The sequence below is a fragment of the Larus michahellis genome, chromosome 1 (assembly GCF_964199755.1).
Source record: "Larus michahellis chromosome 1, bLarMic1.1, whole genome shotgun sequence".
Classification (NCBI taxonomy): Eukaryota; Metazoa; Chordata; class Aves; order Charadriiformes; family Laridae; genus Larus; species Larus michahellis.
In genome coordinates, this window is record NC_133896.1 from 63,772,169 (window position 1) to 63,790,012 (window position 17,844).

A 17,844-nucleotide genomic window follows, 5' to 3' on the forward strand; every position below is an offset into this window, starting at 1 on the left:
GCTGACAAGAGCCCACGGCTACTGGTCGCCTGGCGGTCTTGGGGACGGCGATGCAGTGAGGCCTCGAGGGCTGGGACACGGGTGGGTGTGAAAACACCCAATATTTAATTGAGATAGGGTGGCCTGACCGCTCCTTGGGGCACAGAAGGCCCGAGGCCGGGGCACAGTAACATGGACGGGGGATGAGGTCTCCTCAGGGGAGGCAGGTTGGTCACAACCGGCACGGCGGGGGCCGTGAGAAGGCCCCTCCCGCCATCGCTCCGAGCCGGGGGCCGGAGCCCGGCGGGCCCCGGCGGCCTGTCCCGCTCCGCGGAGCCGGGATGCGCCGGTGCCCGGAACGCCAGTGTCGGGGGAGCCGTTTCCAGCCGGGACGGATCCGGCGGCGGCAGCGGCGGCGCTTCTGGGTTCCCGCCGGCCCATCCTGAGGGAGGGGGTGGCGGCCGGTTGGCCCCGGGGCGGCATGGCCAGGGTGGTGAAGGTCCTGACGACCCTGAGGAATCACTGGAAGAAAACGACGTTCGGGGTCTGCCTGCTGAGCTGGGGCGGGCACTGGCTCTATGGGAAGCACTGGTAACTGCCGGCTGGGGGATGGCGGGGGCGTGCGGCGGGAGAGCAGGGACGCCGGCCCGGCCCTGTGCCCGGGGGCTTTCACAAGCCATCGGCCTCATCGCCCGGCGAAGCTGTGGCCACCGTGTTCGCCTCGGGTGCCCAGGGCCCTCTGCCTTAAGGCCGGCTCCTCTCCCCACTGGTAAAATGGAGGGGCTGCCCTGTGAGGGGCTGCGGCGGCTCGGGGCGCGGCCCTCCCTCCCCTTCCAGCAGCCATGAGCTCTGGAAGACCCGGTGCCTTTTTGCACCGTTCCGCCTTGGCCTTGTCGTGAGTCTGGGGCTGGTTCAGGCGGTAGTTTGAAGCAAAAGTGTTGACAGAGTGGGTTGAATCGTTCTGGGGCTGGCTGGAGAGGAGAAAGATTGCTCTCTTCTAACTTAAAAAAAATGCCAGGTGCGTGCCCTTGGCTTCCGTGCTGTTAACCAATATTATCAGGATGAATGAAACTAGAGGCCCTGCACCTGCCTGCGTCCACTCAGGTGCTGCGTGTCTCCCATCCCGATGGCACAAGTAGCGAGGTGGGGGTCGGTCTCTTCTCCTGAGTAACAGGACAAGAGGAAGTGGCTTCAAGTTACACCAGGGGAAGTTAGACTGGATATTTGGAAAAATTTTTTCACTGAAAGGGTTATCAAGCATTGGAACAGGCTGCCCAGGAAAGTGGTGGAATCGCCATCTCTGGAGGTATTTAAAAGACGGGTAGACATAGTGCTGAGGGACGTGGTTTAGTGGTGGTTTTGGCAGTGTTGGGTTGATGGTTGGACTCAATCTTAAAGGTCCCTTCCAACCTGGATAATTCTACAGTGCCACTGGTACCTGGCTGACAGGAAGCCATTTTCATGCCCAGAAGGCAGCCATCACAGCATGGTGGTTGTGTGGCTGTGGGTGGGTTTTCCCACCTCCTTTTTTTCTTTCTAACGGTGCCATACACCTCATGAAAGATGCCAGATCTTCTGTTGTGCCTTTCTTGAGGCGTGGCACTGGTGGCAGTCATGCACTGTCCCTCTCTGGTGCACCTGCCTTGCTGTTGTCGCCCACCTAGCTGGAAGGAGCCCCTCAACTGCTGCAGCAGCCGTGTTGCTAACATAAGCTGAACCTAGCAGGGTCTCATTTCCAGTTTTTGTCTGTGGAGCAAACGTTCCTGATGGTAAGCAAAATCCTCCTTCACAACTGTTAAATAGCTAGGCTTATATTGTAATCCCTGTCCTTTAAGATTATGGCTAATACATTTGACTAAAATGCAAGTATGGCCAAATTATTTTTAAAAATTGTTAGTTTTGGTGCTGCTGTTTATTCTGTTACTGTCTTAATGTCCTTTTAATTCTTGCAGTGTTTTTTCTGCTTATATGAAAATGTTGCCAAAGCCTCGGTGGAAAACTTAGGAAAATAAATCTGTTTATGTTGTTTGTTATACTTTCCTTCTTTGTTTCCTTTTGCCTAGGGACTTTTGCATTAAATCAGTCTTTGTTTTGAATGATACATCTGCTTTAGTTGCTTACTTCTTACCTGAAGCACTATGGTTCAGTTGGCTGCAGGGCAAGCAGCAAAAAAACCCTCGCTCCTTACTTTTTTCCCTGTAATTGCTGATTGTAAGGCAGGCTCTGATAAGAGAGAGAATAAGTGTGTGAAAGTGGTGGTAACAAGGTCATGGTTTTACGCATATGCTTACATGGACTAACAGACAGAAAAGAAGTACATAGTATACTGCTGTGTTGTAAACGTAAGAATTTGTGCTAAATAGGTTGGGTTTTTTCAATACCTTCGTGTAGTGTCAGTAGATCCTTGAGCCTGCATTCCACTTTTCCCTCTGACTACTTGAATTTTGAATTCAGATAAAACAGTGAAATGTAAATGAGTAATTATTTGAAGTTCTGTCATTCTAGTTACCTCTTAGCCAAAAGACTAAGCTTAATGTGCAAAAGGAGGAGGAAAAAATTGCTTGTTGGCATTCATACGAGGGGCTGGCTGGTGGGGCAGAGCAGTCTTTGACCTTCCCAGGTACCCCGCTTACGTGAGCGGCCTCTTTGCTGGCCTTCTGTTGCCACAGATACTAATGACAGCGGAGTGCATGTCAGGCCTGGGTGCTACAGAGAGATATTGAAGTGTACAGCATTAAGAAAAAGACTGTATCTGCTCCTTGTGCATATGGAGAGTGGGCACTCGAGGAGGCCTGGAGCAGTGTCAGACGCAACCAGTCTCCCCTTCATGTCTGCCGTTTCTGGGAATTCACGTGCCTGTGCACTGTTGGTTTCAGCTCTATTGATTTCCTGTGCAATAACTGTGAAAACACGTTATGATCACAGAGAATGTGAAGCGCACCGTGGGTGATATGGTGGTCAATAAGGAGGGAAATATGAAAGGTGAACAAACAAAAAGAGAACTTTTGGTATCTAAATTTCAGTGCTCGGAGGTTATTTGCACCAAGTGTAGGTATGATGCTTTAACCCAGAAGATGTAGTGGGGGGGGGGGAAATGTTTACACATCCCATTCTTAAATATCCCCTTTTTTCTAGAAGGGAAAATACAGCATTTCTTTACCAGATATTGGAAATGCAAGGTAGGAAATCCTGTGATGACAAACAGCTCTGTGTGACTTTGATGTAGACTTATAGCACAGCTGTAAGTACTGCTTTCAGAGATTTAAATTCCGTTTGGGAAAAGTGGCAACCATTTAGCTGTTTCTTGATATCTGTGGAGGATTTTTTCAGGCAGGGAATAGAAAAATGAGGAATGATGGAAGAGGCTGACGGCAAGAATGTAAGAAGTCAAAGGTGGTCTCGGCAGCCCTACTGTGCTACTCTGCGCGCAGTGAAGGCCTTACCTTGTGGCTGCTGGACAGCAGGGAAGAGGCCAGGATCCCTCTCTGCAGCTTCTGTTTTGCCTCCAAATGTGGCAATGGCTGTTGGTGCGGGTTTTCTTGTACGTTTTCTCTCCCCACTTTCTTTGTTTATGTACCAGTTGTGTTGGGGAGCATGAGGAGGTGCCTTTTGCCCCATGCACAAACTGCTGTAGGCAACACTTCAAGAGGTTAATGAGAGAATCACGGCTATGTTGGCTGTGAGGCTTGCTGTTATCGACATCAGGGGCTAAATTACTATGCATGAAGCATACTTGACTAGACTTGTATTTGCCCTTTTAGAACGGATTAAAGGTTTAGTGAAGTCTTGTGCTTCTGTTTCTGGCATCACTGGAGTTTCTGACGAAGGGGCTTGCTTTAGCACACCATCAGTTCAGATTAGCCTCCGACTTATTGGAATTAGCTGTCTGAGATGTTGCTTGTTTATTTGCAGCTGAAGGAGGTTTTTTTTTTTCCACCATCCTGCATCCCTGTTCTTGGCTGTTCTGTCCTCCTGGATTTTCTAAGATATTTCTCTTGAAAGGAGAAGATCATTTGCTTTTTTGACTTCTCAAGGTTCATTCTTCTTTTGGATGCAGAGACTATGATGCCTGCATTAAGTGGAGCTATTGTAAGTAACAATCTGTCCTGCAAATAAATGGCAACTCCTCTATAGTTGGAACCTACATGCCCACAGGGACAGAAGATCCGTGGAGTAGTTCCTTAAGACTTTGGAGGATGCTACATGGACAAATATGGACAAGAAGAATGTTATCTTTTCCAGACCTGCCCCTGTGCTTCTTCCCTGCCTGGAAATGAACCTGGGTGTCCCACTCCTGTGCCCTGCAACTGTGCTGTGGGGTCTGATGTGGACACCCTTGTGCTCTACAGGCTGTAGAGGAACGAGGGGCACTGGAGTGTAATGGTTCATCGCCGAGTTAGTCTAAGGGTTATGGATGACGATAACTGTAAAGGTCAAGAAGCTTCCTAGCCCAGTCTTGTATGATACTTTCTCATGCAGCATTTAGTTTGGGGATCGGTGTGTCAGCCGTTCATCTTGAGAGGTGTTTGTTCAAATACTGACTGATTTAACAGTAAGGCGTTTTTGAATGAACGAAGAGTAAAGAGGGAAACCTTGTGCCGATTTGTTCTCCCCCATTTGTGATTCAGCTGTACTAAGTATGTAATATAGCAGAAGGTGCCTCTTCAAAAGAGATATCGATCAGGAGGTGGCAAAGGTTTTTCGTGTGTAAAGTGATAGACGTTATGTCCGGTTGAACTACTGTTAACTAAAATCATATTGCTATTCTTACAAAGCCTTAGTGAGTCTTAAAATGTCTTTTTTTCTCATAAAAGATTATGTTTTAAAAATACATTGTCTTTCCTATTTAGGATGGTAAATACTCTTGTAGTGTTGGAGAAGTAAGAAGATAACTCAGTGTTGTCACACTCGAGATTGTCTCCCTTTAATTTCTCAGGATTGCATGAATTTATGTGTTAGCATCATTTTAATCTAGAGCATATCCTACTACAGGTACGAAGAACACTGAATTTAGTGCAGTAGATAAAAGCTTAGAGGGTATGCAGATTGTCGGGTACGTGCTCATACACAGTAACGTACTTCTGTTTAACATATACACGTAAGGTTGATTGCAGATAAAGTAAAGATACCATATGATTGTTTTAAAATTTCCACCAAGTTTGGAAGCCCCTCTCACCTTTGTGTCCTGGGTCACCTTTCCTGAATTGAGCTGCTGCTGTTCTTTTTATGTCCAGGTGGTGCAGTGAGTCACCAGCTCTGTCAAATCAGCAAAAATTTAATCTCTGGCATGATGGACATCGGCTTAAATGATTGTCAGATTTAGCCAGACTGTTACAATGGTGTCACTGGGTAAGTGATCATCACTTTGTCAGCACGGGGACTCTCGATATTGTACTGAGGCAGTAGACTCCTCGGATACTCAGTTTTACTCTGTATATGTTAAAGTATTGACTTTCTCCGTAGAAAATGCTGGCAAGGCATCTGGGCCTTTGACTGCTTGCCAGTAATCCGAGTGTTATTGTTATCTATAATTTGAATGTTAGTGTCTGCATGTTTGCAGACTGATAACTCACTTTATCACCTTTCTGTGTATACTTTCTGAGTGGCTGACTTTATTTTATCAAACTTTGTCAAAAAAATGGAGTCTTGGTTAAAGCTGATGAAAACTAAGATTTGTCTTTCATGCCGTTCCAAAGCCAAGTTGGAAGTAAATGCTAATATCCAGGAAAGAAAATGCTGTGCTCTTGCTGTATTGGAAGCAGTCAAAAAGCTCTCTGCTAAGATAAAATCTCTTCTAAGGAGTTAGTTCTGTTATAGCTCTTGAGGAGTCATCCTGTATGCATAGCTTTGGTCAAGTTTCTCTTCACAAAACTGTGTTTTGATGCAGACACTGAACTGGAGAGTTTTTAGGCCTCTTCTTGTTTGAATGTACTTAATAGTCTTAGACGTAATCCTGATAACTCTTTTTGAAATAGGATCTCACACCTTTCATCATGGGAACTGTCCTTAGAGCCCTGTCCTCTGCTGGCACTTGGGCACAGGATGCAATCTCAGCTGGAGGAGTGTAGGTACTAAATAGCATGGATCTGTGTGCTTATATGTAAGAGTGTTAATTCCCTATTCTAGCAGAAAATGCTGAGGACAGGAACAGTGGCCACCAGCCCTGCGCTGGGGATGTTGCAGGCAAATCAAAACAGCCTGTGTTTGAGCAGGTCGCACGGGTGTTGTGCTCTCACAGCCCACTGTGTTCTGGGAACTTTGACGCGGCTGGTGCCCGGTGAGCTCTGGGCAGTTGCTTTCTGCGTTGGCTCCTTGCTTTGCCGTAAGCCTGCTCTGTTCTCCGAAGAGTCTGCGCTGTGGTGGCTGACGGCCTTGCAGGATTGACTGATACCGTTGTCAAAGCAGTCAAAAGTTCTGTCCATGGGTTCAGCTTAGGACATCCTCTTTCTTCTGTACCCCACTGCCACTGCTTGTTCCTCTCTGTCTCCCAGTTTTTTACTGCTTAAGCAAGTTGGCCCAGTTGTAAGCTGTGTGATGCTTAATTTTCACAGCGGGAAGGCAGCCCCGGGTTGGCCAGCAGATGCGGTAATGCTCATCTGTCTTGCTTTAAGGCTGGAATTGTGTCTGTAAGCCCTTAGGGGAAACGTAAAGTAAAAATTGATTTTTAGTTTGCTGTGGACATGGTGCAAGTCAGAAGAAATCTCTGTGTGTTTTTTAAGGCAGTGCAGCAATTTCCCTCAGCTTCCACCTGCTCATGTTTGAGTGTTGTTGAAAAGGCTTTGTTACTACATAATATTAGTCAATAAAGCATAAAAAAATCTAGAAAATTGTATGTTTATTATTAAAGTCTCCTCTGGGAGCTGGTACGCAACCATATTTTGATAATCTAATATGTACTGAGACAGAAGACTTTAAGAAATTACCTTTTTGCGATTTTTTACATTTTTCTAGCTATATTTATTAATTGGTATGACCCACAGAGAACTTCCAGACCCACTTGTGGTATTTTAGGTGAGCCATGAGATGAGTAAAGGTAAGAGCTGTGATACAGGAGGAGGACTGCTGTTCTCACAGATACACCACTCTGAGTGCACTTGTGCTTTTTTTTTTTTCTTAAGTGTGAAGATTGTTCAGTGTTGACGTAATATTTTAAGGAAATAAAAATTTTCGTGTTACCTGGCATCTTTAAGCCAAACTTGAGACATCTTTAAGCCATACTCAATGACTTTGAAATATATGTCCTAGTTGAATTAGTGGGAATCTTGTGAGTATGGCTGGGATGACATGGGCTCCTGGGTGCTGTACTACTGGAGAGCTGAGACAAATCACCTGTAAATTACTGGACAGTAAATGGTTCTTCTGGTCTCAGAATCTAAACCTTTCCTTTGACACCAAAATGATATGCGTATCAGAGTAGACTTTTTCTGTTTCTGTAAATGCTTCAGTGCAGTAAAAAATAAGCTTAAATGTTGACATCAAAACTATCAAGCCTAACTTTTATGGTTAGGACTCTGTTGAGCTCCTTGACAGTAGTTTGGGGGTCTTTGCAGGTTGGGACGGAGAACACAGTATCTTTTGCTTGCATTTGAAAAGTTGTGTTGGACTTCATTTTAAAGGCGATTAACACTGCAGCACAAGGTTGAGGGCACCAGGAAAACATGCTGGCTGATGATGTGACCCAGCTTGACTTCTGGACAAAACAGCATCGGTGTGAAGTAAACAGATAACACGGATTTGACTAGAGTTTGTTAATAAGGTTAAGACAGCAATTGTCAAATACAACAACTGTGCAGCTATCATTTGATCGTGGGCTTTTCTTGATATCCCATAATATTGAAATTGCAATTGCTTTGTGTTTGCTCTGGCCACATATAGTTACAGAAGGGGGAAAAAATGTCCCTATATGAGGGCTGGTGCCCTCAGCAGCAACGTGTGGACGTAGCCTGTCATGCCATCTTGATTGAACTGGAGTTAGCTGCGGCAATGTTGTTTAGCTTGGAACACAAACCTTTTCAGAGATAGTTATTTTAGCTAGTGTGCTTTCATTGTATTGCTGCAATCAAAACCAAGTCTGTTGCTCCTCTAAGTAGTAATTCAGGTGCTTGATATAAATGACTTATTCCTTTCTTTTTAAGGAGCAAACATGACAGTTTCAAGCATGCCTCTCAGGATTTTCTTTTTAAGACATTCCAGTTACTTCTTGTCCTGGTGAAGTATTATTCATGTATTTTCTTTTTTCGTGCTCGAATTCTTCCTTTGGCTTTTTATTATTACCAGGAATAAATCTGTGGCTTTTTTCCTGTAGAGTTATTTTCTCAGAACCCAACTTTGTATCTCACCTGCAGTCACCCTACTTCTCCTTTTATGGCATTGCAGCATCTTTTGGCGACGCCAAAGAGAGCAGCTTATATAGCTTCAGTGACGGTTAAATAGAGTAAGCTGATGGAATTGAGTAGATGGCACTTGTGTTTGGGTCCAGGGGTCCAACCAAGGCCTTGCCTTCTCTTCTGACGTTTCCATGGCAGGATTTGGTCTGATGAGCCACACTTTGTGGTGGGGGTGTGCTGCTTTCCTAGTCACTTGCTTTTCATGGTTGGCCTTGAATCCTTTTAATTGCTGTAGTGTATTCACTTTAGTATGCTAAATATATAATTGGTATTTTTGTGCTTGATGTTTTTGAGACAATAATGTTGCCAGGTATTAAGGGCAAGCTGAAGGAGTTTTTTGGTTTTAGCGAGGAGGGGGGGAGTATCTGCTATCTAGAGGAGAAGCGAGAGTTTGGGCACTGCAGAACAGGACTCCCTGTTTTGTCTACTGGGGCTGATAGGGCATTTTTTGGTCTGGGGAAGAATGTAATTTTGTCCCTCACTCAGTAGCTCTGTCTCCAGTTTGCTTGCCAACTGCACCCTGCTTGCCACCTTGCTAGTGCTGTCACCAATGACGAGCACAAGGATTAGTCTGGAATTTCTTTCTGAAATGACCATCAGTGGCATATCTAATACTGGTATTTTTTCTTCTTTATTTTTAAACTTCACTTAGGTGAGTCAAGTGGTTCTCACCTCTCTGAGTTACTGCTTTAGTCCGTGCTCAGACCTAGGTGGGTGGTGGGTGCTGCATTAAACATGTGTTTGGCTTACAAACTGATGGAGAGGAGAGTTCACAATTATAATGCACAAAGATTTAAGTCCATGGAAGTTACACTTAAGTCTACTCTAAATCCCTTCTATACTGCCAGAATGGCAAGTACCTGCAGTGTAAATCACAGGCAGTATTAACGTTGAAAAAACCCACACCTTAGATCTGGAGTACAGTTATGTAGCAATTTAAAAATAAATCACAGTGATACAGTGTCTCATAGCTTATGTAATCTCAGCACACTTGGCGTCCTGGTCTTTGTTTTCTACTTTTTCTTCACTCTAGAAAGGGTGTTTGTGTGCACATGCAGGAAAAAACTATGCATGTGTGCTTAAATGGGTGTGTTTCATCCTTAAAATGTGTTAAATAGGACTTAAAGAACCTGCATTTTTTTTAATTTAGTGTGTGTAAAAATAGTATGTACCTTCATTTTAGAAATGAGCAAATTGTTTTAAACTTACACAACCTAATGTCTGCTCTCTTTTCTGTCTTACCTAATAGTGATAACCTGCTACGAAGAGCTGCGTGCCAAGAAGCCCAGGTAATGCTGTTTAAAGTGATAAAATTAGATTAAAATCTCCCTCTTATCTTGGTTGTGCAGGGCTCCTGAGATTTTCCCAACGGGTTCTCTACGTGACAAGCCTTATAACAATGCCATCTGTGTTCTTTTGCTAAAATGCCAAAGGGTGGACACAGCCTGCAGCCAGGGTACTGTACCTTTCATGCCCTGACTGCTGTTGGGATGGATGGTGCAGTGTTATCACTGGGGTAATCTTAGTTGCTTCTGTAGCTACCCAGACCTCCATTTCGGCAGGTGTAATTACTCTGTGTCTGTAAAGTTCTGGTGGGAAGATGGTTTGTTGATAAGGCGAAAATCTCAGATGCACCACGACGGGCAGAAGCAGTGCAAATCGCTTCGTGTTAGTGCTCAGCTGGAAGAGACCTTGTCCTTGTCTATTTGATCCTGAGTGACTTTATCAAGGACATCTCCTATGAAGACAGGCCGAGAGAGTTGGGGTTGTTTGGCCTGCAGAAGAGAGGGCACTGGGGAGACCTTATAGCAGCCTTCCAGTACTTCAGTGGGGCCTACAGGAAAGCTGGGGAGGGACTCTTTATCGGGGATTGCAGTGATAGGACGAGGGGTAACGTTTTTAAACTGGAAGAGCGGAGATTTAGATTAGATATTAGGAAGAAATTCTTTACTGTCAGGGTGATGAGACTCTGGAACAGGCTGCAAAGGGAAGTTGTGGATGCCCCATCCCTGGAAGTGTTCAAGGCCAGGCTGGATGGGGCTTTGAGCAACCTGGTCTAGTGGGAGGTGTCCCTGCCCATGGCAGGGGGGTTGCAACTAGATGATCTCTAAGGTCCCTTCCAACCTGAACCATTCTGTGATTCTGTGATATGATTTATGATACTAAGTGGGATGACTGACCTAGCGCTTTTGAGACTCATGTACTGGGAAATTAATGGAGACAACCTGTTTGCTGATCACTGACAAGAAAGCTAGTATTCAGAGAGTTATTCTCTGAGTATACTGACTACTGCATTTTGTAGTTTGCGGCCTGCATGGGCAACCAGCAACAAACAAATTCCAATACAGTAGTATTCCCATAAAGAAATCTTGTCCTTAATACGCAGTCTTTTAGGGGCACAAGTGCTGCTGCCCGTGGATGACATCACTGCACAGGTACTGCTTATGGGCTCTGATTACCCCAGTGGTGTGCTGTAGGATTTTAAGAGTCTTTCTAACTCCCACAAATAAAGTTTATTCTAAACCTGCTTCTCCATGCCAGATCTTCAAGATATTGCAGGGTATAACACTGCTCCCATCATTGCTATGTACTGGGGCCTGAGAAGAATGGTGAAAATTAATTTTCTTGTTAAAAAACTTCCCTTTAGATTACCCTGCTTCTGTGGTGCACCTGAATAATCCCAATTTTAAGTCTGCCTGCTGTTGAGGGAAAGATATTCACAGCAGCTTGATTTAGGCAATGGACCTTCATGCCAGAATAGATGAAAGGGAGCTCAAGTCTAATGAAAGAATAAGAAAAATCTTTCCCTGAAAATCCTGCTTTCATAAATCATACTTACAGCTTCAGAGTCAAATGCATTTCCAACTCATAGTATCAGTTGTTCTTGATTTTTGTGTTTTCAATACTCATTTTTACTGCATAATAGAAGTTTTTTATATTGCCAAAAATAGCAGTTAATACCTCAGCATTTGAAGCATACTGACCAAATTAAAATTTTTTTTTAAAAAGGTACCGATGAAATTATGCATAAGTAGAAGTTAAAAAACCTAAGCGTGTATGCTGTCAAAAAGGTGTAAGTGCTAAGGAAAGACTGGTACAAGGAGACAGTTCTTCTGTGGAAATTCTGACTTTCCTGTTTCTTAATTCCAGTCATTAAGTTGTGGGATCTATTCCATTATGGCTTATTCTTGTAAATGAAAGTGCAAAACCACTGTCAACAGAGCTTCCTACAATTTCAGTGGTTAAAGCCTGGGAAAATATCCTGCAGAAGACTCCTGCATTAGAAAGGAGTGAACCAGAAAGCCTAGTAATCAATTCTTGCTGTAATTTGCATTCTCACTGATGTGTCAGAGCCAAATACTGCTTGAAATAACACCGCAGTAAGGCATTAAATGTCTGATATGTTCTTCAGAATAACAACAATCTATAATTGTTTGAAAAATGCTACTTGCATTTATAGTGCTGTAGAAGTATTGGGGAAAAAACAGAGGCAGACTCACCCAAGAAAAAGTTTAGTCTTAGTGACGTGGGGGGGGTCTCCCTCATTATTTTTACATCAGGTTTTTAAATTTTTAAGGCTGTTACGATATGAAATTTATGAGGTGCCCACCTTCCTGCCAAAGTATCTGCTACAGCAGTACTTCATGCACAGACTCCACTGTGCATGTCTGAGTTTAAATATCAGTTTATGGTGACAGCCTTGGGGTGGCAGATGATCATAGAAAGATTCTATAATAAAGAACCCATTTATCAAATTTAAAACCTTTTACACTTCCTTGTCTGGAATAAGCCAGTGTTAGCTGACTGTGAACTTCCTTTGCAAATGTGGTCTTGCTGATTGACCTTGTTGTTCTTGAGCTCTGGGTATGTGTTGAAGAGGTCCTGTTTAGCTGGCAAACGATTCACTCTGTGGAGCAGCGATAGTTTTACATAAAGGAATGCAGTTTCTCTGTTAATATTCATAAAGCATTACAAAGCCTTTGTGTAAAGGGTTTTTCATAGTTGCAAAATAGTGATTGTCATCTTAGAAGTCCAGAAATGCAATATCTGGAAGTGTGCGTTTGACAAGGAAGTGAAAAAGGCATTAACTTTCTTAAATTATACCTTCCTATATGTATTTAATAACCGTTTTAAATTTCTGGCTTGAAGTTGTCTTTCTTTATGTTGTGCTCTGAAAAAAAGACTTCCAGAATGTTGCATTATTATTTTCTTATTTCCTGTCTTAAAAATCAGCATTTGCTTTAGAAATCCCTCTTTACATCACAAAAATGTCTAAGTATATTACATAAAGAAGTAATTATGTCATTACTCATAAATTCTTTATTAGCCTCGTTAGGTTGTTTAGGGCAAGCAAATACATCACATTCTGCCCCCCAAGCAAATAATTAATTGTTTCTAACAGCTGTAACATGGCGGAGGTCCCCTATATTTCCCAATTCCTGCAATAAAAGAAGTTGGTCTGTTTTCCAGCTGTTTTTTGAGTAAAGCTTAAGAGCTGTTGATTTGTTTCTCTTTCTTTGAAGATTCCTTTACTGTCAGTGACTTCTCTCATCTTTTTCCGTTCTTGAAGAAGAAATTTGGATGTTTTAAGCAACATAGCCAGCTGCATGCTTCTTTTAATTGAGGCTTCCTGAGCAAAGTTGGCAAGTGGAATGAATTATGAATTTAAACTGTGCTTTGTGTACAGTGTCCACCTTCTTCAATATTAAAAAATTTCTGCTAGGGGGATTACTTTTAAGATAAAGGTGGAAAAAAAACCAACAACCAGGGACAGTTGACTCTGTAGTTCAGCACAGTAGTCCTCTGTTCCTGCTTTATTTCTGGGGCTTCTGGATGGTACTGCTGAATACGTTGTCATCCCTCTACTCAAAACCAGTTTGATTTGGTGTGGTAGTGAGGATGCCTTTAGGTGATCTAAAAGAGGTTTACAGAGTGGGAAGTAACATTGTGTGGAAGCTTTGCCTTTTCTTGCCTCTCCTGTGCTGAAAAGCTATGGAAATAGGTATAAATGGCTAAAAAGTAGAAGAGGCTGTATGGAGTAACTCTTGAGGATTTAAAATTGAGGCACCTATTAAGAATTGGATTCAAAGTTGAAGAGGATTTCAGTGATTTTTATATGGAGCCATTAGGAAGAAAAAATGTCTGAAAAACAGTGAGCTTGCTTATAGGTCAGGGCAAATTCTCTGGTGATTATCTTCCATATCTTCAAAAACTTAACCATAGAAAATACAAAAATGAGCAGAAGAGATACAAGAAACCAAGTCCAGAAGTGGAAAAAGATGCAGAAAGAAGGTGGCAGGCAGGTGTACGAGAATTACATAAGGAAGGAAAATCAAGTAACCTTGGAGTCAAGGGTAGTTCCCTGGATCTCTGCCCATGGCGGAAAACCAGAGGTTGACAAAAATGAAACGGTGGTGGAATTGTAAAAATGAGCTAAAAAGTACTGTGACAGTGGTGTGAGCTGTTGCTAAAAGTGCAGGTCTTTGAATAGCAGACCTGTACAATGGCTGAAGATGGAAGTCATTTGAATGTCATGAGGCTTGAAAGCCCATTGACATTTGGAGAGATGCATTATTTTAAACTGTTTTACCAGTGTGCTTAAAAGATAAACTGAACTTTGCTCTTTTTATCTCACTTAGGCTTTTGGTAACGAGCTGATCCCTTCCAGTATGCCGTTGAAGAAAGCCACAGTGTTCCTCAACCCAGCAGCTTGCAAAGGGTAAAATTGCCCCTTCTTTACACTCATTGTGAGGCACTCTTTCTGTTATTTTTGCTCTGCCATCCACTATAAAATACAGCCAGATTTTTGAGCTCATTTTTGCCTCCCTCTGACGCCAAGCTGGTGCTATGTAACTATGCCAAACTTTATTTCACCAAAAATATTGGGATGAGAAATAGAACTAGATGCTTCAGTTGAAAGAATGATTTCTAAACATATGTATATTTTTAATTTTTCTTTTATCCTGTGTTTTGTCCTTCGTCACTCCTTTGTGGAATTCCTTTGTATTCCTTCCACACTTTTGTATGTGATGCGTTTCTGTCATCAAAAACTGTAGAAATAAAGAGGTGACCTTGATTGCTTCAAGGCTTGAAGTTAGCCAGCCATGATCTTACTTCTGTGGGAACCTGTCCTTGAAAGGGATGTGTCCACAAACTGAGAGGCTAAATATGGGCTCAGAGCAAGACTCTTGGAAGAGGTCGGCCGCTATTTTTGCATGCTCATTAGCAGAAAAACAGTTACCTTGGATATGATATGTGTCTCACTTTGCTGATCAGCTAAGCTTTGTATCGGTTGCATCTTGGGGAGGGGCGGGGAGTTGTCAGTATGAAAGGAATTATGTATCCGACATGGAAGTGCTTGGACTTCTATGTGCTTTTGTTCAAAACACCCATGACTGTAAAATGCAAAGTGTTAATAAATTAAGTCTCTGACTTCTAGTCTCATGTTTCTACTTGTAAGCGATTTATAGTTAATGGCGTAATTATTTTATTATGCAGTTACAGGCAGAAATATAACAAAAGAAAGTCAGATAAAATTTTGCTTCTAAACTTATTTAATAATATGTAACAATAAATATTTTTCTAATGTTTCTGAAAACCTAAATGGGCCTTCTTTGTGGTCGTAAATTCTGGTGCTCTGTAAGTAATTAATTTTCTAATAAATTTCTTTCTGGAGATCTTGTTTTGTTTTTTTTATAATTATTTTTGGAGAAACCTAGATAACCTCTACTGCATTTATTAAAACTGCAACAAAAAGCTGACATCTGAGATATGAGTCTAGAAATGTAATACATTTGAACCAAATGAAATCTCATCTTTCCTGACTGGCAGGTTGAGTGCCTGATTGTGTAGATTGTATGCTCTGTTTTTAAGAAGATTTCTTCATGTTATTCATTGGTTTCTTTCCTTTTAATTTCTTTTAGCCACCAGACTAATGAAATAACTTTCACTCTGTTTTTTCTAGCAAAGCCAGGAACCTTTTTGAAAAGAATGCTGCTCCAATTTTGCACTTATCTGGCTTGGATGTAACGGTGGTTAAGGTAAGGACTGTTCTGTTAATGTAGATACATTGTCTGCTCTGCTTTGTCCTCTTGAAGAACGGAAATTCATTTCTGGATGCATTTGAAATTCTCAGTTGTCCTGTAGACATCTTGTGAGAAGAAATAAATACTGAGACATTAAGTTGGTACTTAATCTTTTTCTTTTTAATTCACAGGTGATTTACAAACTGTGTACTGAATTTTTAACTTTCAGCTAAAGCAGTACATGTGCTTGTCTGTGTGTCTGCAGCGGCCCTTCTATAATTCATGTTTGAGAGAAAACCTCTAAATATTTGAGTGCTGGCTAGTGGTGCGTGCCCATCACTGTTGAAATTGTCAATTCTGCCTGAACTTGCAGAATTCACAAGTGAGGAATTTTGATGTGCAGTGGAACTGTTCAGATTAATTAAAAATAACCTTTTATTTTTACACTGAAGATATTTCAGTGTATCCCCAAATAATTCAACATTCCCATCGTGAAAGCAGAACGCTGAGCTCTAAATGGTTTGAATTAGCAGAGAGGTTTTCTTTGGAAAAAGAAGTAAAAGTAAGCATGAAGGGTTTCTGATCTTTCTACAGGTTTTTGAGGCAGGAGCGTGGTTTGCTTGTGGTTTTTTTTCAATATAAAACTACTGGGAAATATGATTATTGTTGCTGTATTCTAAATCTGTTGAATAAGATCATCTCTGATATTTAGCCTTTGTTTAGCCTTTGTGTGTATGTGTTTGCTTGCACATGCTTTAGTAGGCAGCAGACTTGTCTTAGAAATTGAAGAAATTTCAGTGAATATAAGTAATATATGGCACTCTGTGGCTGTATGAGAATAACTATTAAGCAAATGGATAGATGAGTCTGTCTTTTTTCCTACAGAAGAGAAATCCTAGAAATAGTCACTTGAGTTCTCACGTTTGGATTTCTGTTTCTTCAGACTGATTATGAGGGACAAGCGAAAAAGCTGCTGGAATTGATGGAAAACACTGATCTGATCATTATTGCAGGAGGAGATGGCACAGTACAGGAGGTACTGCAGAAGCTTTAACCTGGTTTGTTGAGAATCGTAGTCAGGCTGAGGGTGAGAAGACTGAGTCTGTGTAATGTAGTGACGTCGTAACAGCTATTACTGGAGATTTGTCCATGTTAGTATCTGTGTTTTCAGTCAATGTTATAATCTGGGGATAAGAAAACTCTGCTAGTTGGTATTAGTCTAAAAGTGATGATGGGAGATGGGATTGGGGGCAGAAGGAGTGTGTGACATAACTATCTTGAAGAATTTTATTTTAGAATGAGAAATTTATTTGGGGAGACATGATTCTAACTTTTTCTTTCTGTGTAATGTAACTGTAATGGTTTAATTTTCAAAGTTTGTTCCTATCTGTGCTCCCCCAGAGGAATGCATGTTTTGCTAAGTGGGAATCAAATAATTTAAAAATTATGTGTGAGTGATAACAAAGCACGGTATGTATTTAATAAATGCCTGTTGTCAAGGTGATTAATGACAGGAGCAAACTACCAGCAGAACTGGGGGATACTCTATTTTTCGAGGAAGGTTGTATTTTATTAAAGCATTTCCTGGAATGCTAACACTGGCTTCATAAGGCAATGGCTAAATGAAATGCAATGACTTTAAGAGCAAGTGGTCAGAATATGTTTGCACGTTTCTCCGGGCCTTAAAATCGATTATTGTTAATTGCACACTGACCTATGCTATTTTTGTGTTATGCAGAGCATTATTCAGTGTTAAAATGTTTCCACTGGCATGGGTTGTGGCACCAGCATATACTTATGCGCACTCATAACCCTGCTATTTCCACCATGTTTGCACACTAAACATGCCTTCTTTCTTGTGTAAGCAACTGTAGGACCTTCCACAAAAGAGTGGCTGCTCCTTAAATCTTTTCCAAACAGTAAATGTGGGTATGAATTTCATAGCTTTCTACTGCAACTGAAAAAATAATTTCTCAGAGCTGGGCATTTCCCATGTTTTTCAGGTCGTAACTGGACTTCTCCGCAGAGCAGATGAGGTGAGGAAGAGTGACTTTTTTTTTTTTTTTAAATTTTGTTTATTTCTTAGAGGAAGTGTCTTGTGCATTCACTGTGATCTCTTGGCCTCAGCTGTCTTCTACAGATATGCTGCTTACTAATCTGGAGCCAGCTTGCTCCGTAATAAGTCAGGCATGCTAGTGTCCTGCAATTCTGCCCGTTGTTCTTCGTTCCCTTTCTTAGGGAGTGCAGTGGCTCCCAAGCCATGGCTTTGGGAAGTTTCCAGCATCAGAGCAGGGATGTTGACAAGCCAAATGCACAACTTTCAAAGATCCAGGGACCAGCTGTGTATGTCGCTTTGTTTGGCAGAAGCTTCAGGCGAAAGTACATGTTTTTCTCATATTTGCACAAGCCTGAATGTGAATCCAGTTATGGCCGTGCTCCTATCACTTTATGAT

The 17,844-nt window shown here is 42.2% G+C and overlaps 1 protein-coding gene across 3 annotated transcripts in view; it reads left to right on the forward strand.

Annotated features, from left to right (window-relative positions):
* Positions 1–262: 262 nt before the first annotated feature.
* The window catches only part of AGK (acylglycerol kinase), a 38,357-nt gene continuing 20,775 nt past the window's right edge, over positions 263–17,844 (forward strand). The window contains exons 1-8 of one of the 3 annotated variants that reach the window (XM_074582647.1): positions 263–570; positions 5,214–5,328; positions 5,955–6,043; positions 9,616–9,655; positions 14,006–14,085; positions 15,331–15,406; positions 16,335–16,427; positions 17,395–17,427. In XM_074582647.1, the coding sequence (XP_074438748.1) occupies positions 5,973–6,043; positions 9,616–9,655; positions 14,006–14,085; positions 15,331–15,406; positions 16,335–16,427; positions 17,395–17,427 (393 nt within the window). In that variant the 5' untranslated portion in view covers positions 263–570; positions 5,214–5,328; positions 5,955–5,972. Of the gene's footprint in view, positions 571–5,213; positions 5,329–5,954; positions 6,048–9,615; positions 9,656–14,005; positions 14,086–15,330; positions 15,407–16,334; positions 16,428–17,394; positions 17,428–17,844 lie in introns of all 3 variants that reach the window. The other 2 variants (XM_074582655.1, XM_074582663.1) reach the window with 2 other exon arrangements.